General features: G+C 43.0%; 3 protein-coding genes and 1 long non-coding RNA gene across 6 annotated transcripts; 2 read left to right on the top strand and 2 right to left on the bottom strand.

The window, feature by feature from the left end:
- Window positions 1-389: 389 nt before the first annotated feature.
- LOC127930174 (elongation factor Tu, mitochondrial-like) lies at window positions 390-2,656 on the top strand. Its single transcript, XM_052519652.1, has 3 exons — window positions 390-405; window positions 2,219-2,338; window positions 2,448-2,656. The coding sequence occupies exons 2-3, from the start codon at window positions 2,276-2,278 to the stop codon at window positions 2,616-2,618; spliced, it is 234 nt and encodes a 77-aa protein (XP_052375612.1). The 5' UTR covers window positions 390-405; window positions 2,219-2,275; the 3' UTR covers window positions 2,619-2,656.
- A 657-nt stretch (window positions 2,657-3,313) lies between these two features.
- On the top strand, window positions 3,314-4,273 carry LOC127930176 (uncharacterized). 3 transcript variants are annotated; one of them, XR_008137114.1, is made up of 3 exons: window positions 3,314-3,608; window positions 3,739-3,892; window positions 3,937-4,273. It is a non-coding gene; the product is annotated as an uncharacterized LOC127930176 (long non-coding RNA). The 3 variants fall into 3 exon arrangements; XR_008137116.1 differs by having other exon boundaries at window positions 3,739-3,980; window positions 4,025-4,273; XR_008137115.1 differs by having other exon boundaries at window positions 3,739-3,958; window positions 4,003-4,022.
- Window positions 4,274-5,065: 792 nt separating this feature from the next.
- LOC127930352 (ribonuclease inhibitor-like) lies at window positions 5,066-7,848 on the bottom strand (the record flags this gene model as incomplete). Its single annotated transcript, XM_052520025.1, has 3 exons — window positions 7,826-7,848; window positions 5,832-5,933; window positions 5,066-5,198 (listed from the first exon to the last, which is right to left on the bottom strand). Coding segments are annotated over exons 1-3 (258 nt in total), but the record flags the coding sequence as incomplete, so codon positions are not given.
- A 5,311-nt stretch (window positions 7,849-13,159) lies between these two features.
- Window positions 13,160-14,179, bottom strand: LOC127930351 (ribonuclease inhibitor-like; the record flags this gene model as incomplete). Its single annotated transcript, XM_052520024.1, has 3 exons — window positions 13,160-13,271; window positions 13,547-13,720; window positions 14,118-14,179. Coding segments are annotated over 3 exons (249 nt in total), but the record flags the coding sequence as incomplete, so codon positions are not given.
- Between the last annotated feature and the right edge of the window lie 1,395 nt (window positions 14,180-15,574).

The following is a 15,574-nucleotide window of genomic DNA, read 5'->3' as shown; positions in this document are numbered from 1 at the left end:
TGAGATGTTCCGCCAGTCTCTGGACAGAGCAGAGGCAGGCCTGGGGCTCTGGTCCGAGGGCTGAAGAGGGAGGACATTAGAGAGGGATGGTTATGGCAAACCAGGCTCCATCCAGCCCCACCATATCAGGCCCAGGTCTGTATCATATCAGGCCCAGGTCTGTATCATATCAGAAAGTCCAGGCCCAGGTCTGTATCATATCAGAAAGTCCAGGCCCAGGTCTGTATCATATCATAAAGTCCAGGCCCAGGTCTGTATCATATCATAAAGTCCAGGCCCAGGTCTGTATCATATCATAAAGTCCAGGCCCAGGTCTGTATCATATCATAAAGTCCAGGCCCAGGTCTGTATCATATCATAAAGTCCAGGCCCAGGTCTGTATCATATCAGAAAGTCCAGGCCCAGGTCTGTATCATATCATAAGGTCCAGGCCCAGGTCTGTATCATATCATAAAGTCCAGGCCCAGGTCTGTATCATATCATAACGTCCAGGCCCAGGTCTGTATCATATCATAAAGTCCAGGTCTGTATCATATCATAAAGTCCAGGCCCAGGTCTGTATCGTATCATAAAGTCCAGGCCCAGGTCTGTATCATATCATAAAGTCCAGGCCCAGGTCTGTATCATATCATAAAGTCCAGGCCCAGGTCTGTATCAGATCATATAGTCCAGGTCTGTATCATATCATAACGTCCAGGCCCAGGTCTGTATCATATCATAACGTCCAGGCCCAGGTCTGTATCATATCATAAAGTCCAGGCCCAGGTCTGTATCATATCATAAAGTCCAGGCCCAGGTCTGTATCATATCATAAGGTCCAGGCCCAGGTCTGTATCATATCATAAAGTCCAGGTCTGTATCATATCATAAAGTCCAGGCCCAGGTCTGTATCGTATCATAAAGTCCAGGCCCAGGTCTGTATCATATCATAAAGTCCAGGCCCAGGTCTGTATCGTATCATAAAGTCCAGGCCCAGGTCTGTATCGTATCATAAAGTCCAGGCCCAGGTCTGTATCATATCATAAAGTCCAGGCCCAGGTCTGTATCATATCATAAAGTCCAGGTCTGTATCATATCATAAAGTCCAGGCCCAGGTCTGTATCGTATCATGAAGTCCAGGCCCAGGTCTGTATCGTATCATAAAGTCCAGGCCCAGGTCTGTATCATATCATAAAGTCCAGGCCCAGGTCTGTATCATATCATAAAGTCCAGGCCCAGGTCTGTATCAGATCATATAGTCCAGGTCTGTATCATATCATAACGTCCAGGCCCAGGTCTGTATCATATCATAACGTCCAGGCCCAGGTCTGTATCATATCATAAAGTCCAGGTCTGTATCGTATCATAAAGTCCAGGTCTGTATCGTATCATAAAGTCCAGGTCTGTATCGTATCATAAAGTCCAGGTCTGTATCGTATCATAAAGTCCAGGTCTGTATCGTATCATAAAGTCCAGGTCTGTATCGTATCATAAAGTCCAGGTCTGTATCGTATCATAAAGTCCAGGTCTGTATCGTATCATAAAGTCCAGGTCTGTATCGTATCATAAAGTCCAGGTCTGTATCGTATCATAAAGTCCAGGTCTGTATCGTATCATAAAGTCCAGGCCCAGGTCTGTATCATATCATAAAGTCCAGGCCCAGGTCTGTATCAGATCATATAGTCCAGGCCCAGGTCTGTATCAGATCATAAAGTCCAGGTCTGTATCAGATCATAAAGTCCAGGCCCAGGTCTGTATCAGATCATAAAGTCCAGGTCTGTATCAGATCATAAAGTCCAGGTCTGTATCAGATCATAAAGTCCAGGTCTGTATCAGATCATAAAGTCCAGGTCTGTATCAGATCATAAAGTCCAGGTCTGTATCATATCATAATGTCCAGGTCTGTATCATAAATAAATAAAGTCCAGGTCTGTATCTTCAGCTAGCAGCCCTAGAGGAGTGTGAACTCTAGGTGTACTGTATGCGTAGTGTTGCAGTCTAGTATTCCCAGTATATCGTCTTCTGAAATAATTTCCCTTTATTCAGCGTTTTAAATTTGACCCTCAACTATTTGATCAAATGAAATATGTCTGTCTAGAGCTATGGTATATAGTATTTGTGGTATATTTGTAAATTGTGTTTATGTACTAGTGTATTATTCTCATAGTCCAAGGTAAGGATACGTGTTCTTTAATAGAATGGATGTAGAATGTGTCATTAAAACATCTCTTCATCCCAGGTCTATGTTCTGAGTAAGGAGGAGGGAGGCAGACACAAGCCCTTTGTCAGTAACTTCATGCCAGTCATGTTCTCCCTCACCTGGGACATGGCCTGCAGGGTCTACCTGGCAGGAGACAAAGTATGTGTCCATCTGTCAATCTTTTTCCCCAATGTGATTTGTGTATTCTGAAATAAAGTGTGTAGCATAGTTCCAGGGCTGTGCTTGACCTTCTCCTCCTCTCTAACAGGACATGGTGATGCCAGGTGAAGACACATCTCTGACCCTCACGCTGCGCCAGCCTATGATTCTGGAGAAAGGTCAACGGTTCACTCTCAGAGATGGCAACAAAACTATTGGCACCGGCCTGGTTACTGACATACTGACCACCACAGAGGAAGACCAACACAACTGGGGCTGAGGAGAGAGCAGAAAATATGGGAGGGAAGGGGACTAATGGTGGGGGAGGGAAGGGGACTAATGGTGGGGGAGGGAAGGGGACTAATGGTGGGGGAGGGAGGGGGGCTAATGGTGGGGGAGGGAGGGGGACTAAAGGTGGGGGAGGGAGGGGGAGGAAGCATCTAGCTGTCCAATATATCGGTCTTTAGACACACACACAGCAGTAAGGAGCTGCTCCGACTGCATGTCTCTCTGCTTTACTGACCAACCAGAAGACCCACAATGAGATGTTCATAGTTGTCTTTCTGTGAAAAGGCCAGACTGTCATTGTCCTCTTGTGTAATAAAATGTATTTAATAGTAAAACATCCTGCCTGTTTTCACATCTACTTCATTGTTTGGTGACTTTATATAATAAAGGTTTTCTAGGTTCTTTAGATGCAGGTTTGGGCACCAATAGTCACCTGCACTAGCTGCTTCATATACCATTTAGAAACTATTACAATATGGTTTAGTAGTGAAGTGTTTTTGTTCCATGTCAAATCAATGTTAGTTGGACCAACAGAACACCTTAAATGCCTTGGCCCACATACTGTACACATCCATGTCTCAATTGTCTGAAGGCTTAAAAATCCTTCTTTAACTTGTCTCCTCCCCTTCATCTACACTGAAGTGGATTTAACAGGTGACATCAATAAGGAATCATAGCTTTCACCACACAGGTTGACCTATTTATTACTGTAGGAACATTCATAGCTGTAATTCAATCACAGATGGACACGATGTCACACGGCAATATGAATAACAGCTTTACTTGGTATAAAGAATATGAAATACAGTTGACCATAGATTAACACACAGGGTCACATAGATTAACACACAGGGTCACAGAATGACACACAGGGTCACATAGATTAACACACAGGGTCACATAGATTAACACACAGGGTCACATAGATTAACACACAGGGTCACATAGATTAACACACAGGGTCACATAGATTAACACACAGGTTCACATAGATTAACACACAGGGTCACGTAGATTAACACACAGGGTCACGTAGATTAACACACAGGGTCACGTAGATTAACACACAGGTTCACATAGATTAACACAGGTTCACATAGATTAACACACAGGGTCACATAGATTAACACACAGGGTCACATAGATTAACACACAGGTTCACATAGATTAACACACAGGTTCACATAGATTAACACACAGGTTCACATAGATTAACACACAGGTTCACATAGATTAACACACAGGTTCACATAGATTAACACACAGGTTCACATAGATTAACACACAGGGTCACGTAGATTAACACACAGGGTCACGTAGATTAACACACAGGTTCACATAGATTAACACACAGGTTCACATAGATTAACACACAGGGTCACGTAGATTAACACAGAGGGTCACATAGAATGTCAGAAATGCTACATTTTCAAAAAGCCAAGCTGCTACAAAGCAGTGTACAACACAAGACAATCCTGAGACAGATAATACACTGAAATACAGTCTGGTAAGATGTTCAGTCACTAGGAAGACTATAAGGTTGTTGAGATGAAGCTGACTATAGTAACACTGAACTACAGTCAATATGTATATAACAAGTCATTATAAAAGGAGGGCTTTTTACTAAGCTAACAGAACACCGGTACAATATTCAAACAAGAAAACTAAAGTGGGTCTCAACCTCTCATCCCGTTTCTTCAGCCACACCCATCCAACCCACCCACCCCTCCGCCCTCTTTAACAGTCTGATGGCCTGGAGATAAAAGCTGTCCTGTTTCTCTGTCCCGGTTTTGATGCACCTGTACTGTCTCCGCCTTCTACATGGTAGCGAGGTGAACAGGCCGTGGCTCGGGTGGCTGAGATCCTTGATGATCTTCTTGGCCTTCCTGTGACACCGGGTACTGTAGATGTCCTGTAGGGCAGGCAGTGGGCCCCGGTGACGTGTTTGTTGAGGTTATTTTCCTCGCACCACTTCGCCAGACCTCTCTGATTGATTGAGAGATTCAAGGAGCTATTATCATTGATTCGAAACATTAAATATTTACATTCATGCACTTTGAAATTCATTTAGTAACTGTTGGAAAAACATTTAACTGCGGGGCACTCCCACAACCAAGGATTTTGAGTTGAGGCCATTCCTTCACTGAATCTGTGAGCTGTCAATCATTTAACCTGGGAAGGAAAGAAGGAATCTAAGTCCTCATACAGCAGCATAGACATATAGGGGTAGTATTCACTAGACACCAAAGAGAAGAACACTGAACAAAAACGGGCAGAACTACCTGAACTTATCCAATAAGAAACTAGCATGTGTTGAATATGACCCGTGTCTGGATGTCTGCAATGGGCTTACTGATCTCTATATCAGTGTGCTCATGAACCTGATCAGTAAAACTCACCGCAGTGTCTCCAGTGTATAGAGGATCCTCTTGTACCAGAAGAGAGCAGCTTTACTCCAGAGACTCCTGGAGTATTTCCACTCAGGTCCAGCTCCTTCAGGTGGGAGGGGTTTGACCTCAGAGCTGAAGCAAGAGAAGCACAGCCTTCCTCTGTGATGCTGCAGCCTGACAGCCTGTGGAAAGTGAGGGAGAAAATATACACAATATAAAAACTTCCAGAAAATATGTCCGTTTTGCATCTAAAGACAATACAATCAGTGATAAAATTGAAATTGCCTTCAATTATGACATTAGAGACCAAGGCCCAGTGTATGATATTAGAGACCAAGGCCCACTATGATATTAGAGACCAAGGCCCAATTATGATATTAGAGACCAAGGCCCAATGATAGAGACCAAGGCCCTATTATGATATTAGAGACCAAGGCCCTATTATGATATTAGAGACCAAGGCCCTATTATGATATTAGAGACCAAGGCCCTATTATGATATTAGAGACCAAGGCCCTATTATGATATTAGAGACCAAGGCCCTATTATGACATCAGAAACCAATGCCCTATTATGACATCAGAGACCAAGGCAAGAATTGAATCCAAGTTATAGAGCAGTGCACTGGAAAGCTGACAATGCTGACAATATGTTTCCATTGTTTGTGGAAATCTCATTCAATCTAAATGTAGCGCATCTCGACTCAAGCATTACCTTTCCTTTGAAAGTCACACTGTCAGCTGTCCAGTGCACTGCCTTGGATTAAATCCAGGACCAAGTGAAATGTAAGTTAAACTCTGTGAGGGTTGCCTTACCTCAGTGTCTCCAATTTACATTGAGGATTCTCAAGTCCAGCACAGATGAATCTCACTCCTGAATCCTGGCGTTTCTTTCCTCCCAGGTCAAGCTCTCTCAAACTTGAGTGTCACACCCTGACCATAGTTTTCTTTGTATGTTTCTATGTTTTGTTTATTCAGGGTGTGATCTGAGTGGGCATTCTATGTTGTGTGTCTAGTTTGTCTGTTTCTGTGTTTGGCCTGATATGGTTCTCAATCAGAGGCAGGTGTTAGTCATTGTCTCTGATTGGGAACCATATTTCAGGTAGCCTGTTTGGTGTTGGGTTTTGTGGGTGATTGTCTCCTGTGTCAGTGTTTGTTCCACAAGGACTGTTTCGGGTTTACACGTTTGTTGTTTTTGTAGTTTATTCATGTATAGTTTTCTTATTAAAAACAAACATGAATTTCAACCACGCTGCATTTGGTCCTCCTCTCCTTCGATGGAAGAATCCCGTTACATTGAGGTGTTTGAGCTGAGAGTTGAAGCCAGCATTCATTCAACCTGGAGAGATGATGCAAATAAGTAATCCACACAAATCTATAACTAAATTAACCAGGTTTCCATCAACCTTTTTACGTGTGCAAAGTACATTTTGGATACAAAATGTCATGACAGGCCTGATGGAAACAGCAAATTTGTTGGTAAACCTTCCAAATGTCAACAAAACAAAATATGCTAGCCTTCCGAGTGGCGCAGCGGTCTAAGCCACTGCATCGCAGTGCTAGAGGAGTGACTACAGATCCGGGTTCAATCCGGTTGTAGACCAATGAGACGGCGCACAATTGGCACAGCGTCGTCCGGGTTAGGGAAGGGTTTGGCCTGCTGGGATGTCCTTGTCCCATCGCGCTCTACTGACTATTTGTGACGGCCAGGCGCATGAACGCTGACTTCGGTCACTGAGCTGTACGGTGTTTCCTCCGACACATTCAAATCAAATCGTTATTTGTCACACGTGCCGAATACAACAGGTTACAACACCTTACTGTGAAATGCTTACAAGCCCTTAACTAACAATGCAGTTGTAAGAAAAATGTGTGTTAAGGAAAGAAATTAGTAAGTAAAAAATAAATAAAGTTACAAATAAGGAATGAGCAGCAGTAAAATAACAGTAGTGAGGCTATATACAGGGTTACTATACTATATACAGGGTACAGAGTCAAATCAGTAATGCGGGGCGGGTAGTGAGGTAATATAGATAATAAACAGAGAGGAGCAGCAGAGTAGCAGCATCGTAAAAGGGGGGGGCAATGCAAATAGTCCGTGTAGCCATTTGATTAGCTGTTCAGGAGTCTTATGGCCTGGGGGTAGAAGTTGTTAAGAAGCCTTTTGAACCTAGACTTGGTGCTCTGGTAGTACTAGCTGTGCAAGTAGCAGAGCATGCATCTATGACTAGGATGGCTGGAGTCTTTGACAATTTTATGGCCTTCCTTTGACACCGCCTGGTATAGAGGTCCTGGATGGCAGGAATCTTGGCCTTAGTGATGTACTGGGCCTTACGCACTAACCTCTGTAGTGCATTGCGGTCGAGGAATGAGCAGTTGCCATACCAGGCAGTGATGCAGCCAGTCAGGATGCTCTCGATGGTGCAGCTGTAGAACTTTTTGAGGATTTGAGGACCCATGCCGGAATCATTTCAGTCTCCTGAGGGGAATAGACTTTGTCGTGCCCTCTTCCACGACTGTCTTGGTGTGTTTGGACATGATAGTTTTGTTGTTGATGTGGAATGAGGGCGTGCTCAGACCTCCTTTTTCACTATGTCCACAATCACCATTTGTCTTGATCACATTGAGGAGTTTTAACCTGGCACCACATGTTATTTTTTTCTACTGTATTATTGACTCTATGTTTTGTTTATTCCATGTGTGCTTTATCTTTTGCTGCTGGTGATTCTCTGATCCACCTCTACACCAAACGACACCATTCTGTTCTACTTCTGGCCCCTCCTTGGACACTGTGTTAACTAACCTCTAACCTCGAGATGAGCCTCAATGCCATACAACTCTCCTTCTGTGGCCTCAACTGCTCTTAAACACAAGTAAAACTAAATGCATGCTATTCAATCGATCACTGCCCGCACCTGCTCGCCTGTCAGCATCACTACTCTGGACGGCTCTGACTTTAGAATACGTGTACAACTACAAATACCTAGGTGTCTGGTAAGACACCTACTGGTGAGTGTTGGACTAGTAACCGGAAGGTTGCAAGTTCAAACCCCTGAGCTGACAAGGTACAAATCTGTCGTTCTGCCCCTGAACGAGGCAGTTAACCCACTGTTCCTAGGCCGTCATTGAAAATAAGAATTTGTTCTTAACTGACTTGCCTAGTAAAATAAGATTAATTTTTTTTTTTTAAGACTGTAAACTCTCCTTCCAGACTCATTAAGCATCTCAATCCAAATTAAATCTAGAATCGGCTTCAGAGAATGCAACAAAGCATCCTTCACTCATGCTGCAAACATACCCTCATAAAACTGACCATCCTACGATCCTCGACTTCGGTGATGTCCATCTATAAAAATAGCCTCAATACCCTACTCAACAAACTGGATGCAGTCTATCACAGTGCCATCCGTTTTGTCACCAAAGCCCCATACACTACCCACCATTGCAACCTGTATGCTCTCGTTGGTTTGGCCCTCACTTCATACTCGTCGCCAAACCCACTGGCTACAGGTTATCTACAAGTCTCTGCTAGGTAAAGCCCCGCCTTACCTCAGCTCACTGGTCACCATAGCAGCACCCACTCATAGCACGCACTCCAGCAGATATATCTCACTGGTCACCCCAAGCCAATTCCTTCTTTGGTCATCTTTCCTTCAGTTCTCTGCTGCCCATGACTGGGGCGAATTGCAAAAATCTCCAAGTTGGAGACTCACATCTCCCTCACTAGCTTTAAGCACCAGCTGTCAGAGCAGCTTACAGATCATTGCACCTGTACATAGCCCATCAGTAAACAGCCCATCTATCTACCTACCTCATCCCCATACTGGTATTTATTTATTTATTTTGCTCCTTTGCACCCGGTATCTCTACCTGCACATTCATCTTCTGCCAATCTACCATTCAGTGTTTTAATTGCTATATTGTAATTACTTCGCTACCAAGGCCTATTTATTTCCATAACTTACCTCATTTGCACTCACTGTATATAGACTTTTTGTTTTCTTTTGTTCTACTGTATTATTGACTGTATGTTTTGTTTATTCCATGTGTAACTCTGTGTTGTTGTATGTGTCGAATTACTACGCTTTATCTTGGCCAGGTAGCAGATGCAAATGAGAACTTGTTCTCAACTAGCCTACCTGGTTAAATAAAGGTGAAATGTAAAAAATATATATCTTTCATACGAATCCTAACCTTGTGACCCATTCCACACATCTGTTGTTTGTCATGTAGACTAAGGGGGTGTATATTTGCTATAAAAGTTATTTGTGTAGTTTGTCTAGAGGCTCTCGATGAATCATCTAAGTGTGGTTTGTCGACCAGCAATCGTTATTGCAAAGCACTCACATCATTAACTTCTGTGTGGTGTGACATGCTTTCCTTATTAATAAGTGAATAAAGATTTAGTTTAAGTATAACTCTGACTTGTGTGATAAGTTTGTCTCTCCTCATTTGATAGTAAAGAAATGAACAACCACAATAATGGTCTCCCGAGTGGCACAGCGGTCTAAGGCACTGCATCAATAAACTCTCAATTCATTTAATGAATAAGTCAACATTTTGAGAATAAAGTTGACACTTTGAGAATAAAGTTGCAGTTATATTTAATGATTAAGAACCGGGATTTGTTAATTGCATGTCTACCTTGTTTTGCCTGTTGCTGTGTGTGTCAGCCACTGTTGAGATACCTGAGTTAGATTATCTGGTGAAACTATACTTCAGAATTGGCTTCAGTAACAGGAAATCCTTGCTCTTTTAGCACATAATAACCATCATATTATAAGTATTAGGACCAGGAAGAGGTTGTACCACTGATTATTTCAGAGGAGAATCCATGGTTACATACAGTATTAGGTAGAGATGGACAGGCTGTGTGTGTATGCAGGTGTGTGTGTATGCAGGTGTGTGTGTGGGTGGTAAATTGTAGGGGCAAAACAAAACCAATCAGCATCAATCTAACGATCTAACACAATTGTTTAAACAGGCATCACTGGGCACACAGTTATTAATCTACCAGTCTAAAAACTTGCACACGCACACACACACCCCAAGTTTCCCCCTGGTAATTTCATACTATCATACTAATGGCCATAGTGCGGTATGAGCACAAACAAAAAACATTCTCATCTCTGAATGTGAAGAGAACTGGGGTTGAGTCCCTGTCAGTCTGCTGTCCCAATTTCGCTACAACGTTCTGCTGCCTAGTTTAGAAAAAATCTGTGCATAATAGCAACTATTAATGACCTTATCCATGGTGCTTTACTAAGAGTAGTATTTATTTCCCCCATATGGCAACTATCCTTCTAGGCTAGAAGGCTATGTGAGCACAGCTATTAAAACACATGATCTTAGGATCCTGGAGACCGGAGGCTGTGTGTGTGTGTATGTGTCCCATGTCAAGCTGCTCTCCAAATTCGCTAAAACACTACACTGCTATTCTAAAGCCCATTATAAACCTATAGTGGCCACTGGCGTAATGCAGTTTCTCTGGACCTCCCGCAAGGTTGGTTTGGTTTGTCGAGATCGGTGTGAAAAAACTTGACTGGCCTCCACAGAGCTCTGACCTCAACCCCATCGAACACATTTGAGATGAATTGGAACACCGACTGCGAGCCAGGCCAGATCGCCCAACATCAGTGCCCGATCTCACTAATGCTCTTGTGGCTGAATGGAAGCAAGTCCCCGCAGCAATGTTCCACCATCTAGTGGAAAGTCTTCCCAGAATAGTGGAGGCTGTTGTAGCAGCAAAGGGGGGACCAACTCCATATTAATGCCCATGACTTTTGAATGAGATGTTTGACGAGCAGGTGTCCACATACTTCTGGTCATGTAGAGTATATAACTTTCTCACACATTATTCAAGATTCATTCAGAATTATCCATAATAATGGATCATAATAATGCATCCACATTTACATTTAGAAGGGTTTAGAAACATATTACTCTTCTGAAGTCAACTCTCATACAACCAAGTAATTCTCTTCAGCCAACCTGGTTTCAGAACATTTCATATTATTCTGTACGTAAACATGAGACAGTAATTAGTGTGATATGCTACGGTATGTATTATTTTATTTTATTATTATTTTTGCTTAATGTTCCTGCATAGCCAAAGATCGAGTCCCTGGCTGGGATGTGTTCAGTATAGGCACACTAAAACAAAACATTTTGCAACGAAAAAGTAACATCTGTTCATGACGTAGGCATATCTAGGCTACTTTCCCATTTCACATTACTAAACATTTTCCATCTACTGAACTGCGTTTTTGAAATGCACACAGCTGTACACACATACAATGTTCAAATTATTTTATAAGTGCCATCATCAATTCTCCCTTAATTTAAGAAACCTAGTGCCGTGTAGCTCAGTTGGCCAGTTCGTAGAGAATATGGTGCTTGCAACACCATGGTTGTGGGTTCCATTCCCATAGAGGACCAGTACTAAGAAAATGTAAGCACTCACTACTGTAAGTCACTCTGGATAAGAGCGTCCGCGAAATGACTCAAATGCAGGTTAATTTTGTAAATGCCGAATCGCTATGGCAAGACACATCCATTCATCCATTTCGTAAACAAATTGGATCAGTGGTGTCTGAGATATCATTTGTGAATAATATACAAACAGGGACAGCTCCCATAGTCCCCCTCCTGATTCATTGTGGGGGACAATAAGTCAATGTGCCACTAGAATAAATGGTATATACAGTATACCATATATAGCAGTGTAATATACACCATGTGAGCATAAACAGAATATAACAGAATCAGTTGACTTGGTGTACAGAGAACAAGGGAGGACCTAGTACAGAGCCCTGGGGACAACAGTATTCTTCAAGAATAGAATTTAAATGACTCATGAGATTAATTAAACTGTCATACATAATCATAACCCAAAATATAAGCTGGTTTTACTTCTGTTTGTTAACAATGTAATTGTAAACAAACACTGTGTGCCTCAAACATGGTTACATTTTTAATACCAGGTATTGCATCCATAACTCTGAATATGAGTTTGATACGGTTACATTTCTCCAGCCCCATCCCTAAAAATGTTCACTAAAACCGTGGGAGCGTGAGCACTTTGTTATAGTTTAAGCCTTGATTGCCCCCTTTAAAGACATTGAGTTCACACAGTTAGGCCTAATATGTAGTTATATATGGGTATGAACATTCATAGCTGTGGAAACTAAGTCATTCAATTAATCACAGATTGACACAATGTCACGGCAACAGGACAGTTTTTACTTCATATATTTAAGGAACATGAAATACAGGTTACCATAGATTAACACACTGGGTCACATAGAATGTAGAAATGCTACTTGTTTTAAACCCCAGGTGCTACAATAAAAACACATCAAGCAATGAGTATTCAATAGTAGAAAGACTACAGAGGCCTATAATACACTGTATAATAATAATAATGTATCTATAATACACTGAAATAAAAGATAGGTAAGACGTGCAGCAGAGTTAATTGTAAGGGACATAAACTATTCAAATGTTTTTTGGGGGTATATGCTGAATATGTCGGCTCAGTTGGAAATGACCTTTACATTTCTATAGTGCAATCTGTACCGCTTCAGTTATACAGATTGAATAGCGCCCCAAGTCATACACGGCAATAGGAATAACTAACTACTATTATTCATTTTACTGTTAAAATTAAATACTACTTATATTCAATCAATTGGACTATTATTAAATTTGTATTATTAATTTTGAATATACAGTATATCAAAGATTAAAACAGGGTTACATACAATTTGAATAATTCTACATTACTATAATGAAAAATATATATATATTTGTAACACGCTTTTCAAAAACCCAAGGATGCTTACAATAAAAATCGAAGCAATTAGTACAACACATGACAATCCAGACATCAAATACACTGAAATAAAGCTATCAGTCTGGTAAGATGTACAACAGAGTTACTAGGAAGACAATAAGGTTGTTGAGAACCTGTGACACCGGGTGCTGTAGTTGTCCTGGAGGGCAGGCAGTGTGCCCCCAGTGATGCATTGGTTGAGGAGAGGTATTTTCCTGGCACCACTTCACCAGGGCTCTCTGATTGATTGGGCGATTAAAGGAGCTATCATTGTTGATTCGAAGCATTGAATATTTAAATACGCACTTTGAAATTATTTTGTAACTGTCCCAGAAGCATTTAACTGCAGCACACTCCCACAACCAAGGATTTTGAGTTGAGGCCATTCCTTCACTGAATCTGTGAGCTGTCAATCATTTAACCTGGGAAGGAAAGAAGGGAAGTGGATCTAAGTCCTCATACAGCAGCTTAGACATATAGGGGTCGTATTCACTAGACATCAAAGAGAGGAACACTGAACAAAACGGGCAGGAACTACCTGAACTTGTCCAATAAGAAACTAACATGTGTTGCAAAATGTTTCGCTACAGTTTGCACAAATGAATATGATCCGGGTGTCTGGATGTCTACAATGGCTAATGGCTAATTGTTCACTATATTACTGTGTTCATAAAACTGTGATCTTAAAAAAACTCACCGCAGTGTCTCCAGTGTATAGAGGGGATCCTCTTGTACAGAAGAGAGCAGCTTTACTCCAGAGACTCCTGGAGTATTTCCACTCAGGTCCAGCTCCTTCAGGTGGGAGGGGTTTGACCTCAGAGCTGAAGCAAGAGAAGCACAGCCTTCCTCTGTGATGCTGCAGCCTGACAGCCTGTGGAAAGTGAGGGGGAAAAGTTACACAGTATAAAATATTACAGAAAATGTCAGTTTAGCATCTAAAGATGATACAATTAATGATAAAAAACTGACAAATTGTCATTGATTATGACATCAGAGACCAAGTCCCAATTATGGCATCAGAGACCAAGTCCCAATTATGACATCAGAGACAAGGTTGGAATTTAATCACGTTTTGAGCAGAGACTGGACAGCCGACAATGCTGACAACATTATCCCAATGTTTGTGGAAATCGCATTCACTCTAAATGTAGCGCATGTCGATCTAACATAAATGGGCTTTGAAAGTCACACTGTCAGCTGTCCAGTGCACTACTGGATTAAATCAGGACCAAATGAAATGTAAGTTAAACTCTGTGAGGTTGCCTTACCTCAGTGTCTCCAATTTACATTGAGGATTCTCAAGTCCAGCACAGATGAATCTCACTCCTGAATCCCTCCTCCCCCCTCCCCCTCCTCCCTCTCTGCAGATGACTCCGTCAACCATTTTGAAAAGAAGGTCGACGACATCCGATCCTCGTTTGCTAAGTCAAGCGACACCGCTAGTTCTGCTCACACTGCCCTACCCTGTACTCCCAGCCTCTTTCTCCCTCTCTCTCCAGATGAAATCTAGCGTCTTGTAATGACAGCCGCCCAACAGCCTGCCCGCTCGACCCTATCCCCTCCTCTCTCTTCTCCAGACCATTTCCGGAGAGACCCTCTCCCTTACCTCACCTCGCTCATCAACTCATCCCTGACCGCTGGCTACGTCCCTTCCGTCTTCAAGAGAGCGAGAGTTGCACCCCTTCTGAAAAAACCTACACTCGATCCCTCCGATGTCAACAACTACAGACCAGTATCCCTTCTTTCTTTTCTCTCCAAAACTCTTGAACGTGCCGTCCTTGGCCAGCTCTCCCGCTATCTCTCTCAGAATGACCTTCTTGATCCAAATCAGTCAGGTTTCAAGACTAGTCATTCAACTGAGACTGCTCTTCTCTGTATCACGGAGGCGCTCCGCACTGCTAAAGCTAACTCTCTCTCCTCTGCTCTCATCCTTCTAGACCTATCGGCTGCCTTCGATACTGTGAACCATCAGATCCTCCTCTCCACCCTCTCCGAGTTGGGCATCTCCGCGCGGCCCACGCTTGGATTGCGTCCTACCTGACAGGTCGCTCCTACCAGGTGGCGTGGCGAGAATCTGTCTCCTCACCACGCGCTCTCACCACTGGTGTCCCCCAGGGCTCTGTTCTAGGCCCTCTCCTATTCTCGCTATACACCAAGTCACTTGGCTCTGTCATAACCTCACATGGTCTCTCCTATCATTGCTATGCAGACGACACACAATTAATCTTCTCCTTTCCCCCTTCTGATGACCAGGTGGCGAATCGCATCTCTGCATATCTGGCAGACATATCAGTGTGGATGACGGATCACCACCTCAAGCTGAACCTCGGCAAGACGGAGCTGCTCTTCCTCCCGGGGAAGGACTGCCCGTTCCATGATCTCACCATCACGGTTGACAACTCCATTGTGTCCTCCTCCCAGAGCGCTAAGAACCTTGGCGTGATCCTGGACAACACCCTGTCGTTCTCAACTAACATCAAGGCGGTGGCCCGTTCCTGTAGGTTCATGCTCTACAACATCCGCAGAGTACGACCCTGCCTCCACACAGGAAGCGGCGCAGGTCCTAATCCAGGCACTTGTCATCTCCCGTCTGGATTACTGCAACTCGCTGTTGGCTGGGCTCCCTGCCTGTGCCATTAAACCCCTACAACTCATCCAGAACGCCGCAGCCCGTCTGGTGTTCAACCTTCCCAAGTTCTCTCCACGTCACCCCGCTCCTCCGCTC

Source organism: Oncorhynchus keta, chromosome 5 (assembly GCF_023373465.1).
Source record: "Oncorhynchus keta strain PuntledgeMale-10-30-2019 chromosome 5, Oket_V2, whole genome shotgun sequence".
In the NCBI taxonomy this organism is placed as follows: domain Eukaryota; kingdom Metazoa; phylum Chordata; class Actinopteri; order Salmoniformes; family Salmonidae; genus Oncorhynchus; species Oncorhynchus keta.
The sequence above is the reverse complement of the archived record's forward strand: the minus strand, read 5'-3'. Positions and strand labels throughout refer to the sequence as shown.

Coding starts and splice junctions, on each gene's coding strand:
- LOC127930174 (XM_052519652.1), top strand. CDS start 2,276: ATGCCAGTCATGTTCTCCCTCACCTGGGACATGGCCTGCAGGGTCTAC. Junction 2,339..2,447: donor TCTACCTGGCAGGAGACAAA/GTATGTGTCCAT, acceptor CCTCTCTAACAG/GACATGGTGATGCCAGGTGA.